Source organism: Zingiber officinale, chromosome 3A (assembly GCF_018446385.1).
Source record: "Zingiber officinale cultivar Zhangliang chromosome 3A, Zo_v1.1, whole genome shotgun sequence".
Classification (NCBI taxonomy): domain Eukaryota; kingdom Viridiplantae; phylum Streptophyta; class Magnoliopsida; order Zingiberales; family Zingiberaceae; genus Zingiber; species Zingiber officinale.
The window spans coordinates 38,481,897-38,506,172 of NC_055990.1; the positions used below are offsets into that span (position 1 = coordinate 38,481,897).

Here is a 24,276-nt window from a genome sequence, read left to right on the forward strand (position 1 = left end):
ATCGGCCGGCCGGCAGTCCAATCGGACCGACCATCTATGGCCGTCCGTCCGGTCGGACCACACTCTCCTCTGGGTGGGCGGCTGTTCCGGTGACTTCCACTTGGCGTTGACTTTGCAAGAAAAGGGGGGGCTCACTCTTACTACCGGATCACTTGCCTTCCCTTCAAGTCTAGTCGAAGGAGGCGCATAGTCCGACTGACTGGACTGTGAGTCTAGCCGAACGGCTCTTCCATGCTAATCTCCTCCGCCCGGTCAGCGGCAGAGGTATCCTTGAATGAATCAATGATGGCTTTCGCCGGATCTCCTTGCGTTCTGCGCCAATCTTCGACATCAATGTCGATCATACCTTCATTAAATGCTCCGAATGATTGACTGCCACGTGGAGCAATGCCATCAGAGTACGGAGGCGGTTGCATGATATTTTGATGTGACCGAAGCAATTCGAAATAAACGGCTAGATGTATGCATTGATTCCCGTGACCTGGATCCGACGGTGGAGGCCGACCGGCCCTCACCCTATAAATTCTTCGTTTCCTTCTCGCCTTCACACGCCTCCGTTACCTCTACTGTTGCTCTCTGCGCTGTGGAGCTCCGGCGATCTTGTTGCTGCCTTCTGACGCTCTCCGGCGCCTTTCCTCGATTCATCTCCCCTCAGTAAGGTTTTAGATCTATCCTCCTTCCTTTCCGGTATCTAATCCGTATTTCTTCCCCTAGCTCGAGTCTTTGAAATTCCATTCCTTCGTCTTTGGAACTTCCTTTTTGATTTCTTCTGCCCTGATCATGGCCAGTTCTTCTCATCCCGAAGAACAATCCTTAGGCCCATGGTATACTACCATGCGATCTCGCTTCGAACAACGGGATTTTGATATTTTGGCTGACAATTTCGAAATCCCCGAGGATATCGAAGTTCGCCTAGCTGGTCCTGCCGCTCGGCCACACAGACCGCCGCGCGGTGGTTTCTGTGTCTTTCGCGACCAATTTACCGCCGGTCTGCGGTTCCCCGTCCATCCTTTTATAGCAGACGTCTGCAATTATTTTGGCGTGCCGCTCGGAAGTTTAGTACCAAACACCTTCCGTCTCCTCTGCGGCGTTGTCGTTTTGTTCAAGATTCACAACATTCCCCTCCGACCGGAGGTCTTCTTTTATTTCTATTATCCTAAGCAAGCCGAGCCGGGCACCTTTATGTTCCAAGCTCGGCCCGGTTTGGTCTTCTTCAATAAACTACCCACTTCCAATAAACATTGGAAGGACTATTATTTCTACCTCCGCATGCCCAGTCAGCCAAACTTTCCGACCCAGTGGCAAGTCAGTCTACCTCCCCCTCCCGAACTGAAGAAATTCAAGACCCGACCGGACTATCTTCACGCCGCAAATGTACTAGCCGGTCTACGACTTGACATCAACAAGCTTCTTCACGAGGGAGTGATGTACATTTTTGGGCTGAGTCCTATACGGACCCCACTTCCGACCGGCTTCGGTAAGAACTTTGCTTTGGCACTTGCTTTAATTGCTAACTGATTTCTTTTTCTCTTCATGCAGCTGACATCGTCATGGACTCGGTGATGGCCGGCGTTCTAAAGAGAAAGGCAGCAGCGCTGGAGGCTGTGGCAGCCAAAGAAATGAAGGCGCTGGGTATTCAGCCGGTCGGTTCTCGACAGCGGCGCTACCCCCTCCAGGGAACCAACGGCCCCCGAGGAAGGGTCCGTTCGGGAGGAGGATCAGCCGCTGCAAAAGAGACGCCGAGTGGAGACCCCGCTACGCTCGGCTACCTCCGCGGTCCAACCCTCTGACCGGGCCGCCTCGACTGCGAAAGGGAAGGCACCGGTGCCTGAGACCATTTCATCTGACCGGACGCCTTCTGACTGGGACGAGCTGACTGCTCCGGTCGAGGCCACTCCGGTCGACACTCTCCCCCCAGCTCGCCGTTCAGTCCAACGTTCGACCATCCATTCGCGGTCTTCTGCGCCAGCTTCTGATCCCGGTCGGGCGATCCCTGGTCACGACCGCACCTGACCGGACGACCGTGCCCGAGCACACGGTTACTTTGAAAGGGCCCCTCGCCGAGATGTGGGCCGACGCTCGGGCGCGCGTAGCACTGATCCCTCTCCAGAACTTAGCCAACAGCCACATGCAAGCTGCTACGGGGGTAAGTTCTTCGTTGTTTTTTGTTTTTTGTTTTACCTAAAATATTTCCGCTCGGCTTCTAACAACTGCGCCTTCTCGTTTCAGAGGTGGGTGGAAGAGATAGCAGTTTCCAACCGTCTGGCTATGGCGGACGAGGAGATAAGGCAACTGCGGGCGGCAGGTGGTCCGAGCGGCTCCCAAGGACCTTCCTACTCCGAATGCAAAAGAGTCAAGAAAACTCAAACTCGCTAGCTGGCGAAAGAAGAAAACAGTGATCGGGCCCACGCCTAGCCGAGTCCGAGCGACAGGTCAAGTCGCTGCAAAGATAACTCGCCACCACTCGGAAGAACACAGCCATCTCCGATCCGGAGAAGAAACGTGGAGGCCCGGGGCCGGAGTTGAAGATAAAGGAGCCGACGAGCTCGATCGGGAGAAGGCAGGCCGCTCGGCCGATGCGGAGGAGATTGAGCGTCTGAATGAGGCCCTGACAAGCTCCCAGGCAACCTTCAAGGAATACCGGGATGCCGAGCCGAGCCGAGTCGCCGCTCTCCGACAAAGTTACATCCGATCGCCCGAGTTCTCGGAGAAAATTTGCGAGCGGATGTACTCGGCTTTCGACCTGGCAATTACGGCCACTATGACCTATCTGAAGTCGAAGGGCCTTCTTCCGGAGTCCACCAATATTCCAGCCGGCGATCAAGTGGAGCTCTGAGCAACATTCCGAGGGACCTCTACGATTACATCGAGTAATTTTGTAATTTCGCGCTCGGCTGAACATGAACCTTTTGTACTTAGGCCACTCGACCTAAGGTCCTAATTTTAATGAAATGCTTTCCTTTCGTGTACTCTATCTTTTTGCACTGTTCCCTGGCTAACACTTGTACGGTCCGCTCGTCTTCTATCACATCATACCTTGGGCATTCGAGGTGCATTCTTCCAGAATGAAGTGTTTTCCCCAGCTCTTCCGTCCGGCCGAATATCAATCTGGGCTGCTAGCCAGAATCGCTCGCTATAAGCCGATCCGAACCTTTTATACCTCGAGTCCGATCGGAAAATAGCTTCGGTCTGACAATCGGCGGGGAATACGGATAATCGCAATGTCGACGATATTCCGCTCGGATTATTTATAGACGCCGGCTCGTCTCTTGATTTGTAACGACGGAGCTCGTCGGCGCGGATATTTATAGCCGGTCGGCGCGGCTCTCGATCTTTAACGACGGAGCTCGTCGGCGCGGATACTTATAGCCGGTCGGCGCGGCTCTCGATCTTTGACGGAGCTCGTCGGTATTCCGCTCGGAGGGTTTATAGACGCCGGCTCGTCTCTTGATCTTTAACGACGGTGCTCGTCGGTCTTCCGCTCGGAGGGTTTATAGACGCCGGCTCGTCTCTTGATCTTTAACGACGGTGCTCGTCGGCGCGGATATTTATAGCCGGTCGGCGCGGCTCTCGATCTTTAACGACGGAGCTCGTCGGTCTTCCGCTCGGAGGGTTTATAGACGCCGGCTCGTCTCTTGATCTTTAACGACGGTGCTCGTCGGTCTTCCGCTCGGAGGGTTTATAGACGCCGGCTCGTCTCTTGATCTTTAACGACGGTGCTCGTCGGCGCGGATATTTATAGCCGGTCGGCGCGGCTCTGCGGTTTAACGTCTGGGCTAGACGGCCGTCAAGGCTAATTTTGACACTTCCGTTCGGAGTTGCTTTTCGCCTTTCCCCCAGCTTGGATAATGCCCTCCTGGCCGCACGGCTCAGGATCTACTTCATCGAGTATTTTGGCTCGGATAATATACCTCCGTTCGAAGGGTACGGGGCCTTCGATCTTCGAGCGTTCGGCTTGACCAATTTAATTCCGGCCGAACGGCACGGGTTATTTGCTTACGAGTCTAACCACATAAACCTCCCGGCCGATCGGCCTGGAGGCCTTCGCGCTACGATGATAATGCCTTATATTCGCTCCTTTGACTTTTCATCTCTGCATTTCAAGTATTTAGTTGAAAAATGAAATACACAGGGTGATTTATGCTACACCTTTCACCCCGCCTTGAAGTGGAGGTGGTTCGCTCCACGGTCTATCTAGTCATCGTCCTCATCCTCCGGATAATACGCGCCGGCGGAGCTTCTCGATGATTTTGAAAGGGCTGCCCATGGCGCTTCAAGCTTGCCGACGTCGCCGGCTTGACTTTCTTCCGCAGAGATCGCCGACTTGGAACGACACAGGAATTACGCTACGGTTGTAGTTTTGCTTCATCCGTGACGGTACGCCATCAACCGAACGGACGCCTTTGCCCTCTCCTCTTCTACCAAGTCCACTCTATGTTTCTTCGTTCGGTGTTGTCATCATCATAGTTCTGGATCTGGCCGACTCAACGCCTACTTCGACCGGTATGACGACCTCACCGCCATATACCAAATGGAACGGTGTGACTCCGTCCCTTCTTTTGGCGTCGTTCGGATAGCCCACAAGACGCTCGACACTTCATGCCAACTCCTCCCAAATGGTCGAGCCGAGCGCGAAGAATACGAATTTCGGTTGGCGACCTCGGCTTGACCGTTGCTCGAGGATAGGCCACGGACGTGAAATGTTGCTCGATCCGTAGCTTTGGCACCAATCCTCCAACATCTTCCCTGTGAATTGCCGCCTATACCAACCGGCGAGGGATGCCGAACCGACAAATGATGTGTTGCGATGAATTTTTAACCATTTGCTCGATGATCTTTGCGCGACTCGGCCTCCACCCACTTGGAGAAATAATCTACCGCCACTAGTAAAAATTTCCTGCCGCCATCGGAAATGGACCCACAATATCCATTCCCCACTGATCGAACGGACATGAGATGGTTGATGCCTTCATCTCCTCTGCCGGTCGGTGGGAGAAGTTGTGATACTTCTGGCATGAAAGGCATGTAGATACTGTCCGAGCGGCATCTGCTTGTAAAGTTGGCCAAAAGTATCCGGCCAAGAGGATCTTCTTGGCTAACGAGCGTCCGCCCGGATGACCTCCACATGATCCTTGATGTACTTCCTGGAGGATGTAAGCTGAGTCCTCCGAGCTCACACATTTTAGCAGAGGACGCGAGAAAGCTTTCTTGTAAAGCTGATCTCCGATGAGTGTAAACCGACCGGCTCTTCTTCTGAGGAGCCGGGCTGCATATTCATCGGATGGTGTGGTGCCCGAACGGAGGAATTCTATAATAGGTGTCCTCCAGTCACTTGGAAACGCGAGGCCTTGCATCCGGTCGACATGCGCCACCATCAGCGTTTTTTCAATTGGCTGCTGAATGGCGACCGGCGTTATTGAGCTCGCGAGTTTGGCCAACTCATCGGCCGCCTGGTTCTCCGTTCGGGGAATCTTCTGGATAAGCACTTCTCGGAAAGTAGCTTTGAGTTTTTCAAAGGCCTCAGCGTAGAGTTTAAGCCGAACACAGTTGATTTCAAAGGTGCCGGAAAGTTGCTGAGCGGCCAACTGTGAATCCGAATGGAGAGTTACCCGACCGGCCCCCACATGTCGTGCCGCCTGTAATCCGGCTATAAGGGCCTCATACTCTGCCTCATTGTTGGTGGCCTTGTAGTCCAGCCGGACGGATAGGTGCATCTTTTCTTCTTGCGGTGAGATAAGTAATATCCCAATTCCGCCTCCGAGTCGAGTGGAAGACCCATCCACATATATCTTCCACAGAGCTTCCGGCTCGGGCCTCTGCACTTCGGTCACAAAATCAGCCAAGGATTGGGCTTTAATCGCCGAGCGGGGCTGGTACTGGATGTCGAACTCGCTTAATTCTGTCGTCCACTTGATAAGCCGTCCGGACGCTTCTGGATTCAACAGGACTCTTCCGAGTGGACTGTTCGTCCGGACAATGATTGTGTGGGCCAAGAAATACGGTCGAAGTCGCCGAGCGGCTAGAACCAATGCCAAGGCCAACTTCTCGAGCCCGGTGTAGCGAGATTCAGCATCTTTCAAAATATGGCTCAGAAAATACACCGGCTGCTCTCACAAGTGCTGAGCCTACAGCATGCTCAGTTGACGACAAATACATATACAGTGACTCACCTCCGATCGGCTTGGCCAGTACAGGCAGGGAATTCAGATATGTTTTCAACTCTTCAAATGCTCGGTCACACTCTTCGTTCCACTGGAACTTAGTAGCTCTGCGTAGGATCTTGAAGAATGGCAGGCTCCGGTCGGCAGTTTTGGAGATGAATCTGGACAAAGCAGTTATCCGACCGGTCAACCGTTGCACTTCCCTTGTGTTTCTGGGAGGAAGCATGTCTTGCAGAGCTTTCACCTTGTTGGGATTTGCTTCGATCCCCCGCTCGGTCACTATATACCCCAAGAAACGCCCTCCTTTAGCTCCGAACAGGCATTTCTGGGGATTTAGCTTGACTCCATATTTGCGCAGTGTTCGGAAGGTTTCTTCCATATCCTTGAAAAGATCGGCCGCTCGGACGGATTTGATAAGAATGTCGTCCACGTAAACTTCCAGGTTCCGCCCGATCTGCTCCTTGAATACCTTGTTCATCAAGCGCTGATAGGTGGCCCCGGCATTCTTCAATCCGAACGGCATCACATTGTAGCAATATGTGCCGTCGGCCGTTACGAAGCTCACCTTTTCTTGATCTTCGCGGGCGAGCGGTACCTGGTGATAGCCCTGGTAGGCGTCGAGCATGCAAATTAACTCACAGCCGGCCGTAGAGTCCACCAGCTGATCTATCCGGGGCAGAGGATAAAAATCTTTGGGACATGCTTTGTTTAAGTCCCGAAAGTCAATGCAAACTCGCCACTTGCCGCCCGGCTTGGAGACCAATACCACGTTGGCTAGCCAGCTCGGGAACTGCACCTCGCGTATGTGGCCGGCCTCCAGAAGTTTCTCTACTTCCGCCCGGATTATGGCATTCTGCTCGGCGCTAAAATCTCTTTTTTTCTGCTTTACTGGCCGAGCGTCAGGTCGGACATGCAACTCATGTTGCGCTAGGCTTGGCGAAATTCCGGGCAACTCGTGTGTCGACCAAACAAAGACATCATGATTTTGCTGGAGGCATTGGATCAGCTTCTTCTTCTGTTTTTCCTCTAGATCGGAGGCGATGAAAGTGGTGGCCTCCGATCGGGTCGGATGGATCTGAACTTCCTCCTTTTCATCATAAATTAAAGCGGGAGGTTTCTCGGTTATGGCGTGTACCTCGATTCGGGGGACCTTCCGAGCGGAAGAAGCTTCTGCTCGGATCATCTCTATATAGCAACGCCGAGCTGCTAGTTGATCTCCCCGCACTTCTCCAACTTTGTCCTCCACGGGAAATTTTATCTTCTGGTGGAAGGTTGAGACAACCGCTCGGAATTCGCCGAGCGCCGGTCGTCCCAAAATGACGTTGTAGGATGAGGGAGAGTCAACCACCACGAAGTTTGTTGTCCTGGTCCTCCTGAGCGGCTCTTCTCCCAGCGAGGTGGCCAACCGGATTTGTCCGACCGGCTGAACTTCATTGCCCGTAAACCCGTAGAGCGGGGTCGTCATTGGAAGCAGCTCGGCTCGATCAATTTGCAGCTGATCGAACGCCTTCTTGAATAGTATGTTGACCGAGCTCCCTGTGTCAACAAATATGCGGTGAATGGTGTAATTTGCTATTACCGCTTTAATGAGCAGCGCGTCGTCGTGGGGTACTTCTACTCCTTCCAAGTCTCCGGGCCCGAAAGTGATTTCCGGTCCACTTGCCCGCTCTTGGCTACAGCCGACCGTATGGATCTGCAGCTGCCGAACGCCTGCCTTTCTTGCTCGGTTGGAGTCTCCTCCGGTCGGCCCACCAGCAATAACGTTGATTTCGCCCCGGGAAGTATTGCTCCTGTTTTCTTCCTCCCGAGTGGATGGTCGGGACCGTTCCCTAGACGTCCGGCGACTTTCCTGTCTTGGGGATCTATGCCGATCGGACGTATGGTGATGTCGCCTCTCTATGCGGGCCCGGTCGGCTTCCTGGGTCCTTTGCCTCGTGTTGAGGGGAGGAGACCGTCGTTCGGTTCTCCGGGGAACAGGATTGGACACAAAGGGAAGGCTTCGGCAATCCCTCGTGTTGTGCGTATCCGTTTGGTGGAATTTGCAGAACATTGGGGTCCACCTCTTCTTTGGCTTGGGCCGAGCGGCAGCCACTTCTTGCACGTGCGATCTGGTGTGGGGAGATCGAATTGCTTCAGCCCTTGGTCCTCTAGGTGGTTGCTGAGCGGAGTGCTGCTTCCGCTCGGCATGAACAAGTGCACGCTCGGTTGGAGCTTCTTTTTTCCGAGCGGCTTGCGCTTCTTCCACGTTTATGTATTCGTTGGCCCGATGTAGCATGTGATCATAGTCTCGGGGCGGCTTTCGGATGAGCGACCTGAAGAAGTCCCCATCAACAAGGCCTTGTGTGAAGGCGTTCATCATCGTTTCCGATGTGGCTGTTGGGATGTCCATCGCCACTTGGTTGAATCGCTGGATGTAAGCTCGAAGCGATTCTTTTGGTTCTTGCTTGATGGCGAACAAGCTAACGCTTGTTTTCTGATAACGCCGACTGCTGGCGAAGTGGTGGAGGAAGGCCGTTCGGAAGTCCTTGAAGCTTGTGATGGATCCGTCCGGCAGCCACCGGGCCGATCCCGAGAGCGTGGTAAGGAAGACTCGGCACTTCACTCCATCAGTGTATTGGTGGAGCGTGGCGGTATTATCAAACTTACCCAAATGATCATCCGGGTCCGTTGTTCCATTATACTCGCCGATCGTAGGGGGCACGTAGTGCTTGGGCAGAGGATCTCGCAGAATGGCTTCCGAAAATTGGCGGTTGGTCCGCTCGGGAGATGAGTCCGTCCGGGGAGCTTTCCCCTTCCTGTCACCCCGCCTTGGCATTTCATCTGAGGAAGATCCTATATCTCTTCGGGCTGGCGTGGCTCCAGGGGTGCGAAATAAGGCCCGGTGGAATGCGACGGTGGCTGGAGGTGCTTCCGCTCGGCCCCCCGACGCGGATGTTGCTTGTTGCTCCGCCCGCTCGGCGGATGCTTTTTGCTTTTGCTCCACGAGTTTGGCGGCCCTTATCTCGACCAGAGCGTCGAGTTCCTCCCTTGAAAGCGTCACCGTGTGCTGTCGTCCAGCCTCGTCCATTGTCTCTGCTCGGATGCAGGAGCGTTCCCACAGACGGCGCCAATTTGATCCTGTCCGAACCAGAGTCAGCGGACACTGGGCACCGCTGATGTAGGTCTCCAACTAGTGTCGAGATGCTCCGGCTATCCTGCACAGAAGTCGAGCCGGGAAGGGGATTCCCAGCGACGACCCTCCGACGCTCAAGTCAGGTAAATCACGATGAACAAGGTGGCTCCAGAAGTCTCAGAGTACATACCAGAATCCTTTGTCGATGAAACCTGAGGTTCTTTATATAGAGCTGTGAAAGGTTTGGGCACGCGTACCAAGGTGCATAAGTGTCCCCTGTCCTATCCTAGGTATGCGGCTGTCAGAAAGCTTACCTGTCCTTTCCTAGGTACGCGGCTGTCAGAAAGTTTACCTGACCCATATCGCTACAGTCAGAGCATGCCCTCGATGGGACAGCAGAATCCCCTGTCACAAGATTTGGAGCATGACACACACGTGAAACCTACAGGTTGTCAGAGAAAGAAATCCTCTGGCCCTTTCCTTTGCTCCAAACTTGTAGTCCGAGCGGAAAGATACCTAAACATCCGACCGGACATCCGCAGTGGTTTACTTGTGCTTTGTGGAGACTAACAAACAGGGGTGCTTTATGACTGTGATCGGTCAAAAGGTCAGCTCGGTCTATGACCTTTTTAACTGAGCGTCGGAACCCCGATTTGACAGGGTGCCTACCAACTATAAGTGCAAACCGGCCGGACCCTTCCGGGTACTCGATTCCATCGGCCGGCCGGCAGTCCAGTCGGACCGACCATCTATGGCCGTCCGTCCGGTCGGACCACACTCTCCTCTGGGTGGGCGGCTGTTCCGGTGACTTCCACTTGGCGTTGACTTTGCCAGAGAAGGGGGGGGCCCGCTCTTACTACCGGATCAGTACATATGATTGGAAGTCTTATTTATGTTGTCAGATTTAAATTTGACCGTGTAAGTGAAAAGTAATAAATTTTTGAAGGGGTAAAATAAAACTTTCAAGAAAAGTGACTTTTGAGTTTGGTATTTTGAAAGTTATGTACGAAATCAGAAATTCTATTTAGTAGAATGCCGAATAAGTTATTTATGCATGGACTTTCACATTTCCGGCCTAATTCATATCTACCAGCACTGATCCGTCTCCCATCTCCTGAACCGGAATCGGACCGGTTGGGCGATCCCGCCAGTCCGTGGCTCTCGCCGCCGCTCGGCAGCGGAAATGTCGTACTGCGCCCGGGCCGCTGGGTTGGACAGTGTCTCGTACGCGCGGCGGATCTCGATGAAGTCCGCCGCCCCACCGCCTACCTGCGGCGACGCATCTGGGTGTGACCGCTTGGCCATGGACCGGTACGCCGCCTTGATTTCCCGCGCCGTCGCAGTCTCCGTCACCCGCAGCACCTGGTACAAGTTCGTCGGCACCTCTCTGCCGCGTTGGACGGAAGAAGCCGCCGCCACCGTCGCCCGTCTCCGTAGGGAAACGACGGGCTTGGCCGGCAGGGAAGACATTCCGGCGAAAGTGACCTGTACAGTCGACATGGAGGAAGAATTACAGAGGGATGAATTGAAACAGAAAAGAATTTGACGAGCGACGACCTGTCAATGGGATCGTTTATTTATAGGCGAATAGATTCTCCGTTATTTATTTATTTTTAAACTCCGATTGGAAAGATGACCTGACGGTAGCAGCGTTAAGTGGAGGGCGGGTCTTCTAGAAGGGATAGGACAGGCAGTTGGGACCGGACCAGACCCACGCACTAATAAAATGGCAACTCCATTAAGGAAATTAAAGAAAAAGATAAAAACTAATCTAGAAGCTGTCTCTGTCTCGAAGAAATAGTGGATGTATTTCATTAAATATAAAACTCACGCAATGATATAATATTAATAATGTGAAAAATAGGTACATTTTATCATGATTATCAAATTATAAACATAATAATTCATATCTTATCTTTTTTTTCTCTCTTATATAATTAACAAAAATATCTCATTATTTTTGAAATGATACTATCTGAAAACTATAAAGATGGTACATTAAATATGATGAATTGATAGTTAATATGATGAATTGATAGTTGATCGGTCAAAAATCTTTACTTTTATCCTGTGCATAAGAAGATGAACCAACAAAATGTCAGCGTCTTAAAATCAGGGGATCCTTGGCGAAGGCTCTCCGACGCTCAAGTTAGTAGTAGTCTGGACGGATGAATGAAGAACAATAAGAACGTGCACGTGAGAGTAAGTTGCAGATATTTAGAGAGCATACCTTTGCTACGGAGAGTACTCCTCCTTTATATAACACTTCATATAACCTCTGCAACCATAAGGTAACGTAGTGGATCAGAGTTTGCTAAGTAAAGGGAAAGGTACAACTTGGGTAATATGTCATAATTATCCGAGAAATATTTCTTTTACCTACATATATACCTCTTTTGTCGTTTGTTACCTCGGGTCGTTGTTAAGGCCATTTGTAGGAATACACTATTATAAGTGGTCGGTTGATAGGAGACGAGATAGTTCCTGATGAAAGTTCCGGAAGAATATTTTCTAACACGTTTTTGTTATTCTGACAAGTTATTAGGATGTTGTCTGCTAAGTATCTCTTGGCCGGTCAATAAGATTGGCCGCCTTTATATTTGCTTCTGCCTTAAGCTACCCAGTTACATTCTGTATAGTCCGCTCCATTATGTCTTATGTTGTGTATCTCTCGGTCGGCTAGAAAGGTCGGTCGCTTGTATATTTGTCTCAGTATTGGTCATTCGTCCAGGTAGCAATATGAGGTTAAGTGTCTAAAGCCCAGCCGACCTTTTACCTCGTCAAGCACACATATAGAGCTTTGTGAGCCTTGAGCCCGACCTACCTTTTAACTGGTCGGGCATACATAGAGAGATTTGTGAGTCTCGAAGAGGCTGACCTATACAACTATACCTTGACCATACTTACGGCTGGTTAATCGTGGGATGTGTCTGACATTCCGTCCGACCTATAAGGTTGGTCTCCTCAAGACATAGTCAGCTATTGAATAACCAAACGTGTTACATTTTCAGTAAAGTACTAGGCTCCTTATGCTTGATCAGCTTAAGGGCTGGTTGGCCTTTGATAGCCCAGCTTATAATCCGTCCGAGCTAAACCCTAGAGACCTAATGCTGGTTGAGCACCAAAGTCAAGTAGGGCATGCCCTCTTCCTTTGCCTTTGACTGTCATATTATTTTAACTTTTGACCACTATATCGTCTGTATCACTATACGTTGATAGTTTTTAACTTAGTCATTAAAACTTTAAATTCGTACCAAACAAGCATGCACTCTAATAATTTTTTCCTCGGATTTTAAAGTATGAATGATAATCGAATACTTTTAGTCAAAATAAAAAATAATTAAAATTTCAATTTTGATAAAATAGGAAATTATGATCAATTAATTTTTATTAATAAAAATACAAATATACTTTTAAAACTATTATTTTTTGAAAAAAAAATATAAGCATTAGAAAATTTAAAAATATTGTCTTGAAAAATACTTTTATTAAAATAACCGAACCTAAAATTAGGGCTGTAAATGAATCAAGCGATCGTGAACAAGCTTAGTGTTCGGCTTGGTAAGAGATTGTTTATGTTCGTTCAATATACTTTAGATTAATTAAATAAACAAGCTTAAACAGCTCGTTAAGCTAAACAAACAACCTTGAATACATATGTGTTCAGCTCGTTAACGTTCGTGAACAACGTTCGTGAACAATGTTCACGAACAATATTTATTAATAAAATTCTTTTCAATATGCTAAATAAACAATAAAATAAATAAATAAATTTAAATTATCAATTTTAATAACCAATCAAATAATTAAAAGTTTCAAACAATCAAACAAACTTGAATTAAGATCTTGATAACATCTAAACGAACCAAGCTCAAACCAAGCTCAAGTCAAGCTCGAACCAAGCTCAAGCCAAGTTTGAATTGAGAGCTTGATAACATCTAAACGAACCAAGCTCAAGCCAAGCTCGAACCAAGCTCAAGCCAAGCTCGAACTAAGCTCAAGCCAAGCTCAAGCTCATAAAAAATAAACCAAGCCAAACTTGAACACTTATTTCAAAAACTTGATTCATTTTAAGCTCGGCTTGGTTATCTTATCAAACAAGCTTGAACACCCTAAAACTCGACTCGGCTCGACTTATTTACAGCCCTACCTAAAATAAGTTCAACTAATTGTCTTTTCAAACTAAAATAACGCACCAATAGCGGTTATTGCTCTTTTTCTTCTTCTGCGAGAACTTACTTTTTTTCACACGGTTGCTTCTCTTTCTTCTTCCTCGAGCTTCCTTTGGACCAAGGATGCAACTGGAAGTCACTTGAGGAAAAGAGAAGAGAAGCAAAGAAGAAGAAGAAACGTCCAAAAGAGCTCTGCTTTAACAATGCTCTGTTCCAAAAGAGGTAGCATTTTCCTTCCTCCTCTTGCACAACCAAAATCATCTCTTGCACACCCTAAATCATAAACACTAAACCCTAAATGATGAACCAATCAAACATTCCATCCTATAGTCTTGCATTGGAAAGAAAGAAAAAAAAAACAGAGAGAGAGAGAGAGAGAGAACATTTTAATGTATATTCACATCTGACGTTGTAGAAGGAACCTGGCCATCAACAATTCATGGGTTGCAGAGGCAGCTGTGTCGCTGTGTCTTTCGACGGAGGGGGTTGAATTGTGGTCTCTAATTTAGGCATCACCATCGTCATCATACCTGGCTGAAGAGGCCCACGGAATCCCGAGTAGGAGCTAAGCTGAGGAAGAATCGGCACCGACATCCGCATCCTCGTGGGTAATGGTGCCAGAGAAGGAGGTAGGTTGGGGAGGGACCTTGGTGGGGAAATGAGATTGGGGCACCCGAATCTCGGCACAAGGCTGCCATTCGCTTGAGGAAGCGCAGACGACCTCACAGATGAACCACCGATGCTGCTGTTTTTAGGCCCTGGAACTCCATGGTTATGGGTGCCTTCATACGTCGTCATCAGCTTCTTTAAATCATCCGGCGACCTCTCTACGAGCTTCCTCGCTTTGCATCCTGAATTGGTGCACCTGTAGTAACTCCTGCACCCATACATCAACTTCTCATACTTCTTTCATCTGGTCTCTAAATTAACAAAGAACCAGTTGGAGTTTCCCAACTAATAGAACCCATACTGTACCTTGGATTTGAGTTTCCTTTCACAACCTTTGAGCCATACTTGCGCCAACGATACCCGTCGTTGATAACATCAATGTCGGCGAGTGCTACGACCAAATATTTAACTTGCCGACCGGATCTTGAAGATGAGCGCGTTACTTCAGTAGAATTGAATTCCATATTTCTGCGACCAATTAGACATGAACATGAAATAAGATAGAAGAAGAAGGAGAATGGAGAAGACAAACATTCTCTTGCTCAATGATTGGACGAAAAAAAACGAGTGCCATACTGGTTCTGTTGCCGGGCATTGAGAGGAGCATCACGCTTGAGGTACGAAGAAGCACTAGAAGAGGGATTTGGTCGGGGGTGATTGTGTCTCCCCCCTTTGTAGACTATTTCAGTGACGTTTCCTTGAGGAGAGCGTTCTTCCTTTTTCGTCACTTTGCAGTGAGGATAGGTGCATTTGTAATAGCTTCTCGGGGAATTGCTGTCTTTCACATTTTTTTGCCCATACTTTCTCCAATTGTATCCGTCCTTAATTGAAGCACCGAGAACGGCACGAGGTCCTCTCGTAGGTTGAACGATACCAGCAGCGCCCTGCTGCTGATCACTGATGATGGTCGACGGATTGGCCAGGTCCGGCGCAGCCGCAGGCTCTACCGGATGAATGGCCTCCTCCATCATCATCAATGACTCTGTTTGCTGAACATTCAAAAACTAAAAACACGCATGCTCAAAATAACTAGATAGAACTTTACTGATCAAGAAATCTGTAGTGAGTATATGGCTTATAACCTTTTGGGCAGGAACTGGAAGATCCTGGGGAGGCTCAGAGGAAAACATTCGAAGAATATTATTTTCATACATCTCATCATTTAATAAGCCATTTAGAAATGGTGCAGTCGTTGCCGGAAGCTGATGCATGCTTCCAGGAGAAATTGGAACCTGAAGAAGAAGAAGAAGAAGAAACACTTTTGAGTTTCTTCAACCTTAATTTGTTTACATATGGCAATTGAAGGACTTTGATGTTAATTTACGATATCACATATACCGTATAGTTTGGAATCCAAAATGGAGATCCTTTGAAAAGCTGGGGATCGATGAAGCTTTGGTCGAGTTCAAGAGAGGAAGTGAACATATCTGATAATGGAGCTATGTCTTTGGTTTCTGATGCCACCCCATCTTGACTTGCTTGTAATGAGGGATCATCACATCCTGCAGATAAACTTTGCGTTCCTGTCGCAACCTGATGATCTCCTATAATCTGCGAGCTATCCGGAACAAACTTTTGATCATCAAATTGCCAATCGAGCATCATGCTTTCCAGTTCGCCGTCGGCCCAGTTGGACATGAGTATCGAATCGAGCTCATCGTTGGAATTGTCGAAAAAGATTGAGGATGATTGTTGATCATCATACGATCCAGGCATGGCTTCTCGAGATTGACTCATTGCCAATGCCTGTAACGTATGATATTATGAGACAAAAAGGAAGACAAAGAAAAGTAAAAATAAATGCATTCAATCATATACCTGAGTTATTAGATGATCAAACAGACGATAATAAAAGAAAAAAAAAAACAACCAAAAAATTATGTAACGAACACGCTGTCTTCAATTTCATCAACAATCATGAGAAAAAAATGACAGGAAGATTCAAGCCAAAAACATAAATCAGAATAAGAGATATATTTTTAACGTGTTCGGAAGAGGAAAAAGAATATATAGAAACTTTGTTTCTTGACAAAATAAACAGAAGATTAACAAGGAAAAAAAAGGGAAATAGGAACCCAATCAAAAGAATACAGATTCTAACTCTGGCGATGACCAAAGACAGCGCGCCGCCGTCTACTTCATCTCCGGCAGTCGCTCAATCGCTCACGCCGTGAGATGAGCGAGAAAGCGGCTAAGCTTCGCTAGCAACGAGAAAAGGGGAAGGGCTTTAAACTTTTATATGGCGTTGGAATTTGGATTCGGTTTTTTAAGATGAATGATGCAAGAACTTATAATTACAATTTTACTCATCTTAAAGATAAATTTCACCCTCAAAATTTATTATATTTCTATGTTCTTTAAAATTATTATTATTTTTATCTTTAAAATGTCTCTATATTTTAGAAAAATTTATATTTATCTAATCACTAATTCGGCTAAACTATAAAAGAGTAGATGAGATGATAATCATGAGGATTATCATTTTATGCTGTTAATAATTAATGATAAAATTATATCTTAATAACTAAAACTTGTTTTTTTTTAAAAAAAAAACATAAAGATGCTTATCCATTAGCTTAAAGATATATAGTTGTTATAAATAATTATCTAAATTGATAAATGTAAAAAGATGACTACCTATTTATAATGGCATAGTTAAAATTGGTTGCACTAGAGCACTAAATTTAAAATTTTAAAATAGTCTAGAATAGTTGAAAATAACTCAGTCAAGCTCAATCTTATTCGCTAAACGACGTTATGCTCTAAAATCTCGTATATTATTATTTTTGTAACTTAGCCCAATGCAGTTGAAGTTGAAGATCCACGCCATTACCTATTTACATATATATCATATGGTAATAATTTTATATATTTAAAAACATCCTATTACTAATCAATTTGGATAATCTGCATTTCAAATCATATATTTATTATGGATTTAAAATTAATAACATTTACTACTAACAATGATAATCTAATTTAATGGAATAACTTTGAAAAATGATAATATCCCTTTTTTTTTTTTTTGTATTTTCATCACTTTCTCAACAACTGGCTCTTTATTGTTTCCCCGTAGAACTTTTCTCCTTGTAAACTACTTCCATAAAAGGATGAAAGTATATGTATCGGTAATATTTTTTACTTTAATGAGATATGAATAAGGAAATAGTAAACTTTGAAGGTTTTTTAAGTTTATTATTGATTGATTGAGTTAAATTATTAATTTAATAAATAAGACTTGTACATACAATGTCTCATTTTTAGCTCATTATAAATAATTTAAACAAATATAATATTTTTTATACATTTAAATTAAATTAGCAAGATAATAATCACATTAATATGTTAAATGTGTGTTACTCACATGTTATAAAAATATTAGATAATAAATTTATGAAATCAAAATAAAGATAAAATTCCCAAATCTCTATTCAAAAGTACAATTAAAGTTAGAAGGCTTATTACACTTTATAATTTAGTAACATACATAATGTTTTATTTACAAAAAACCAAAAAGGAAAACATGTGCACATTGTTTTTGTAATGGTAGAAAACAAAAACGCCTCCTTTTTATATACTAAATTGAAGATAAGATTTGACTTAGTAAAATATTTACCAAACACATCCCATAGGCTTGATCTAACTTTAATCTATTATTTATGAATTAAATAAATAATAAAATAATCTAAGATAATATTAAAAATAATTAATATTTTTTATTAAAATTTTAAAACATCCCAGGAATCAAATTAAAGAACTATAAATTATATCCAGGAATTTGTTTCACGGATAAATATTAAAAAATTGATTTGATTAGTCGTAGAAATTCATAAAAAGTATCTCAGGTCTTAATAAGTTACAACAAATTTACAAGTCATAACTTAATAACTTGTATCTGATTAATGATACAGAACAAATAGAAAGTTTCACAACAAACGCACATTAATTTCACATAATTAAAATGGACTAAATCAACTAAATTAAAGCATGCCTGAGAGAAGATATACGATTTCCATAAGTGGATCAACGCGAATTAGTAAGTAAATTTAATATATTTGATATTCTATAATATATTTATTTTTTCATATACTAAGTTCTTAATTTATAATTGTAGAAGGGTAAGAATAACAATTTAAAATTATACGGATAATTACTATGCCAAATTTTATAGAGACCTTATATGTTATATAAGTGCTTTCACGGGAAGTATTTGCATGTCATGCTTTTTCATTGCATTAAAAAATAACTGATTCAAACAAAATTTTTAATTAAGCGTGCACTCAAAAGAATAATTAATCAGCAGTAATATAAATTATTTTTCAAAAATTTAAAAATATATTATTTCTAAAGTATTTTATCACAGCAATAAGATTTGTGAAACTGGCCTTTATAACTAATAATTATTAAAATACGTCTTTGCTTTTTTCCTTAAAAATGTCCCAATAAATTCAGCAGGACTAGCTGAATTATCTTTTTTTTTTCTTAAAAAAAATAAAAAAAAATATTATTTTTATAGGATTTTACCAAAATAAATACCCGTAATATATAAGATATGTTCAAAGGAGATTGATTATTACGAAATACACCATTTACTGTCTTTTTTTCTTTTTATCAAAAATGTTCGTAATTATCTTCAAATTTAAATAAGGCAATTTGATAAATGGTTGTCTGTTTTAAAAATCAAGAAGAGGCAATTTCATATTTTATTTGACTAGTATTTTTTTATGTTTGAGATAAATAATTAGGAGAAAATAGTGGGCTCCGTTAGTTTTTAAATAATTTGATAAATTGTAACCTTTTCTAAGAATAGAAAGCAATTACCCATTTAATTTAATAAATAATGGAAGATTGGAAATTTAATTTAATTCTATCTATTTCAATCATCAAGTTATTTGATGAAAGATTATCATGATTTAAAATAATTCAATAAATAAAAACAAAAAAGAAATATTGTCCATTTTCTAATAGCTTAATTTTTATACTTTTTAAAATAAAAGATTAATTGATTTCATTAGTTTTAATATAAATTATTTCACTAAACCACAAATCAATAAAATTATGCATCTCTTCAAAAAATTAGCAAGAGTTATTTAGTGTCGAAGACTGAGATATTTATTTAATTTGGTCGTCAGATACAAGAATTACTTTATACAAGAATTTTATTATAAAAATAAAATTAAACAAGTCTCGAATGATGTTATCATATTTTCAGATGCTAAAACGTATTCACAAGATAATTTCTCATTGAAGAATAAGAATTTTGATGGAGATTCTTTTAAATGATTAATTTATTTATAGAACCTTTAATTTGCCACCCTCTGACACATCTATCCTTGAAGTATGTTTTGTCAGAGTTAACGGGGCGTTGGGATGAGAATAGTTATATTTTGCCACCATATTTTATCAAAGTTAGACAAGAAAATAAATAATGAAACCCTAAACCCTAAATGTTGGACGGATGTTATCGTGACAATAAAATAAAATTAAGTAGCAAAACGTACTTTATGGTTCTACATTTATGCCATCCAGAATTAAATTCACCTGAATTCAACTCTAATCTTTTCCTTGGAAAGTCTTTCGTTCTGATTTCTCGTCTCTTGGAAATGTCACACGCATCTTTCTCATCCGCCGGTGTACTCCACAGCACCTCGTCCCTCAGATGCACCGAGACCGTCGACTCGCTTCCCATGTCATTCGTCTCACTAGCTGTGTCTTCTGTTCGACTTCTTGTGTTTTAAATTCTTACACATTTAGACACAAGGATCAAACACAACAGGACCTAACTTAATTTAGTTGATCACATCAAAATTCACCCGGGGTACTTGTAATCTCTCTCTTTTTTATGTGCATCAACCCAAGTTAAATAGAGTAAGAAAAATAAACAATAAAATAAGTAAACTATTGATTTTGCAATTAACTACATAAAGTTTGCAATTAAAGTTAGTAAAGAATCTTAAAATCTATAGCTCTCCCTAAACTTAATATCTAATTCTCTCGTTTTGATCACATAAAAAAAAAATTAGGAAAAATAGTTAGAAAAATGACTATCCGTTATACACAAATTTTATGAAAATTAAATTCAAAAAGGAATATTTTTTAATCAATTAATAAGAACTTTTAAAAAAAATAATTTTAAAATTATTTTAATGTGTCTAAAATTCTTGAAATATTTTTTCAATGATAATCATAATAATTTAAAACTATGATAAAAATTTCAAGTATAAAATTATTTTAAACAAATAGAATTGTTTTCAAAAATGAAATTTTAAAAATAGTTTTCCATGTCTAAAAAACTGACTAATTTTTCTCAATATTCAAAATAGAACATTAATCTCCAAAAAAAATCAAAATTTTTTAAACTAATCTCCAAAAGAATTTTAAAATTTTAAATTACATTTTTTTGATTAAAAATTCATAAAAAATCGAATAACTTTTAAAAAATTCTGAAAATTTTTACTCTTACAAAAAACATAACTCATGATTATAAAAAAAATATTTTTTTGAAAAATCAATTTTCTACACATTTTAAATTGTCAAAACTCATTTTTGAAAGAAGAATTTTAAAAATAAATATAACAAGAAGAAAATTTTGAAAATATTTCTATGAGTAGATAATGTTTTTTATTTTACACAGAAAAAATTTCAACCTAAATTATCAAGAGTAAGTGTACGAAATTATTTAATTTTGCCAGCAATATTAAAAGCAAGCTAAATTTATATTTGAAGCATGGATAAAAATTAATTTAGACTAAGCATGATTTAAGAACTTAAAATAAGTTTTTTTTCTACTAGATCTATCAAATACTTTCTCAGAATAAATTCTTTATTTACTTTTATAATTTGGCCCCTATGGTTTTGTAAATACCAATTAAGCCTACTATAATTTCTAAAATTTGAATTTTAGAAAAAATTTGAATTTAAGCATGTATCATTCTTTTTTCAGTAATTTTATTTGTTCTTTTAATTTTACATTTTCATTTTTAACTTTATCAAATTCTTCTAGTAGACATCTTTAGCTAAGATTATTTTCAAATTCACATTTTCCTTTTTCAATTTGATATTCTTAGCTTTAAACTTACATAACGATTTAGACATTGATTTTATACCTTCATAAAATTAGTTAGGAGTAAGAATGCATATCTGACTTACCATGTCAGTCACGAAGTTTGACTCTCCCTCTTCATCGTTGTTTTCCTCTAAAGTAGCTCCTCCTTCATCGATGCTCTCCTCTTGATGACTCGTCATTAGTGCTAGTTTGACATACTTCTCCTTTGTTTCGGCTTACTTGATCCTTTTTCTTTGACTTTTAATTTCAGACAGTTCTCTTTTATGTGTCCTTCCACATCGCAGTTGTAGTATCGTACTTTTCTTTTGTTCTGTGGAAGCTTCTTTGCCTGAAACTTGTTGAATTTGTTAGTTTTAAAGAATTTTGAAAATTTTCTTACCACGTAAGCTTTTTCATCTTCATCGAGGAATGTGTCAAAGTCCGGTTCAATCTTCTCAGCTTTGAATGTTAAGTTCTGGGTCGACTATTTTTCTTTTCTTGAGTCTGCACATCTAGATTCATATAATTTAAAGGTAGAAAATAATTCTTCTAAAGTACTTACCTCTAAATCCTTGGAGATGTAGTGTACGTCGACTATCGATGTCCATTCTGGTGTTCTCAAGAGTGCATTTAGAGTATACCTTATTGAATCTCAGTTTCTTACCATTTCTCCGAGGTTGTTGAGTTCGATGATCAGCTCCTTGATCTTTGCGTGTAGATGAGCTACTGTTTCCCCTTTTTCCAGCCAGAGGTTGCTTAGCTGGTTTCAGAGTAGGTCCCGTCTTGCCAGTTTAGCCTCTGAGGTACCTTAGTGCAGTTCCAGGAATTTCTCCCAAAGTTCTTTTGCTGTGTCATAGGTTATGACCTGATTAACTTCTTGGGACGATAGTACAATGGTAAGTAGATGGAATTTTGCTTTACCGTTTGTTACATCGATCTGCTCCTTGTTCCAAAGATACTCTTCCTTCTCTACTCCATAGTGATTTTTGAGTGCTACAAATCCATATATGATTGTTAATAAAATTTCAAAATCAGACTTAAAAAATACGTCCATTCTTTTCTTCCATGTGGCTAAATCTCCCTCGAACTTTGGCGGGTGAATACTCGCTCTGGCCATCTTCGTGTTGCTTCAGTTGACGATTAGTTCTTTTGAGGCGTCCGAATGCCTAATACTGTTTGTTGGTCTTGATGCAGCCAACAAGAGATGGTGAATTGCTTGAAATAGAAGTTAACCTTTGTCGTCTTTGGGCTTTAGTAGATACACACTTAATTAAAGTAAAATGAAATACATAAAGGAAATACGAGACAACCAGATTTACTTGGTTTGCAATCAGATGATTGCTAATCCAAGACAATGAAAGCTCACTAAGATCTCCTTCTACGAGTGAATCATCGGAGGCGGAGAAACTTCGTACAAGCTTTGAAAGCATAAATTAAAAGCTCATAATTGGAAATGAGATTATAGAAAGTGTGTTGTTCTGAACTCTTAGGACCAGGATTCTATTTATATCCCACTGGTCCAAAATAATTGTTTTGATGACGTGGCACTTTTAGGCGCTTAGACCCGATCCGAGCGCCTCCCGCGGTGCAAGTTTATCAGCTTCACAACGACTTGAAGATAAAATTTTATCCTTGTCCGGGCGCGTAGACTAGTCTGAGCACTTGGAGTGTTGTTGACGTGGACCCAAGACCTAACCACGCTGCAATGACTCGAAGAGGCGCCCTGCGCTGACCCAGGGCAGTCCGAGCACCTAAAGTCCAGGCGCCTAGACTTAGTCCAAGCGCTTGGGCAAGTCAATTTCGTGTTGACTTGTTCAGCTGATGCTCCAGTCGCTTGGGTGATTTTTCGATCATTCAAAATTAAGCTCACCTGAACCCAACTCCGACCTTCTCCTTGAACAGTCTTTCGCTCCAGTTTCTCATCCATCGGAAACACCTCGCGCATTCTTCTCGTCCCCCGATGTACTTTTCTGCAGCACCTTGTCCCTTGTATGCACCGAGTTTGTCGATTCACTTCTCGTTCCATCCTTCTCGCTAACTACATCTTCTTCTAGACTTCTTATGTTCCTAAGTTCTTACACACTTAGACACAAGGATTAAAAACAACATAACCTAACTTAACCTGATTAATCACATCAAAACTCACCCGGGGTACTTACAAAAGCTGTAATAAGATATTATGATTTACTCTACTTCTTTGATTTCTTAAACAAGATTAAATTCATGCACATTTTTCTAATTACTCACTTAGCCATTTGGCTTACTGTCTGCATTCCTTGGCCTCTAGTTCTACAACTACATGGATCTTTTTAATATTATAGTTGGTCTCGGATTTACATAAAATTGCTCAGAGATCTCAACAGGCTGATTCCTAGTATGCTTTATTTTCATTTCGTTGTATTTATATTTTATTTCATATGTCATGTTACTTATATAGTTTTGTTGTCTAGAAAAAAGATGATATATATAAAATTGATAAATTTCCTGCTTATTATGTTTAAATGATTCTTAGGGTTTCTTATATTATATTATCATCAAATGGGGTATTGGGAACTATACCCCGAGGGTGACAAGAATAATTACTGAAATTTTCAGAAAATTTGATTTCCATTTCTCCATGAAGCTTCAAATTCTCAAGTTCTCTAATTGAACATGAGCCAATTCTATTATCACTAATAAAAGCATGATAAACTTCAAAGACTAATCAGTCCTGACAACCCAGGCGGCATGCGAGTCAAAATAGTCACAATCGAAATGAAGATACCAAAGGTTTGGCATATTCCTTAATTTTTTTGATAACTCTTGAAGGGGATTTTGAGTGAGATTGAGATATCGCAAATTCTGGAGAAGAGTAATGGCATCAGGTAGAACTTTAATCTTATTCCTAGACAAGTTGAGGTAATGTATCAAATTTTCCAACTGATGCTATCACTTAAATCTAACACCCTCAAGAATTTCAATTCTGGGAGGACAAACAGACTTAGATGGACCATCTCAGGTAAAAAACACTTTCTCATTGTTAAGCTTGCTTTCAATGCCCTCCACTGAATGCATCTTCATACCATACATCATCCAACACAAGCAGAAATCTCATTCTCTGATAAGGCTTTTTCTAGT

The 24,276-nt window shown here is 42.4% G+C and overlaps 2 protein-coding genes across 2 annotated transcripts; both read right to left on the bottom strand.

The window, feature by feature from the left end:
* Window positions 1-10,359: 10,359 nt before the first annotated feature.
* LOC122050359 (chaperone protein dnaJ 11, chloroplastic-like) lies at window positions 10,360-10,743 on the bottom strand. The gene has a single exon (XM_042611266.1). The coding sequence runs from the start codon at window positions 10,741-10,743 to the stop codon at window positions 10,360-10,362; it is 384 nt and encodes a 127-aa protein (XP_042467200.1).
* A 2,594-nt stretch (window positions 10,744-13,337) lies between these two features.
* LOC122053687 (probable WRKY transcription factor 3) lies at window positions 13,338-16,351 on the bottom strand. Its single transcript, XM_042615674.1, has 6 exons — window positions 16,216-16,351; window positions 15,453-15,860; window positions 15,197-15,346; window positions 14,691-15,118; window positions 14,421-14,582; window positions 13,338-14,322 (listed from the first exon to the last, which is right to left on the bottom strand). The coding sequence occupies exons 2-6, from the start codon at window positions 15,849-15,851 to the stop codon at window positions 13,875-13,877; spliced, it is 1,587 nt and encodes a 528-aa protein (XP_042471608.1). The 5' UTR covers window positions 15,852-15,860; window positions 16,216-16,351; the 3' UTR covers window positions 13,338-13,874.
* Window positions 16,352-24,276: the final 7,925 nt, after the last annotated feature.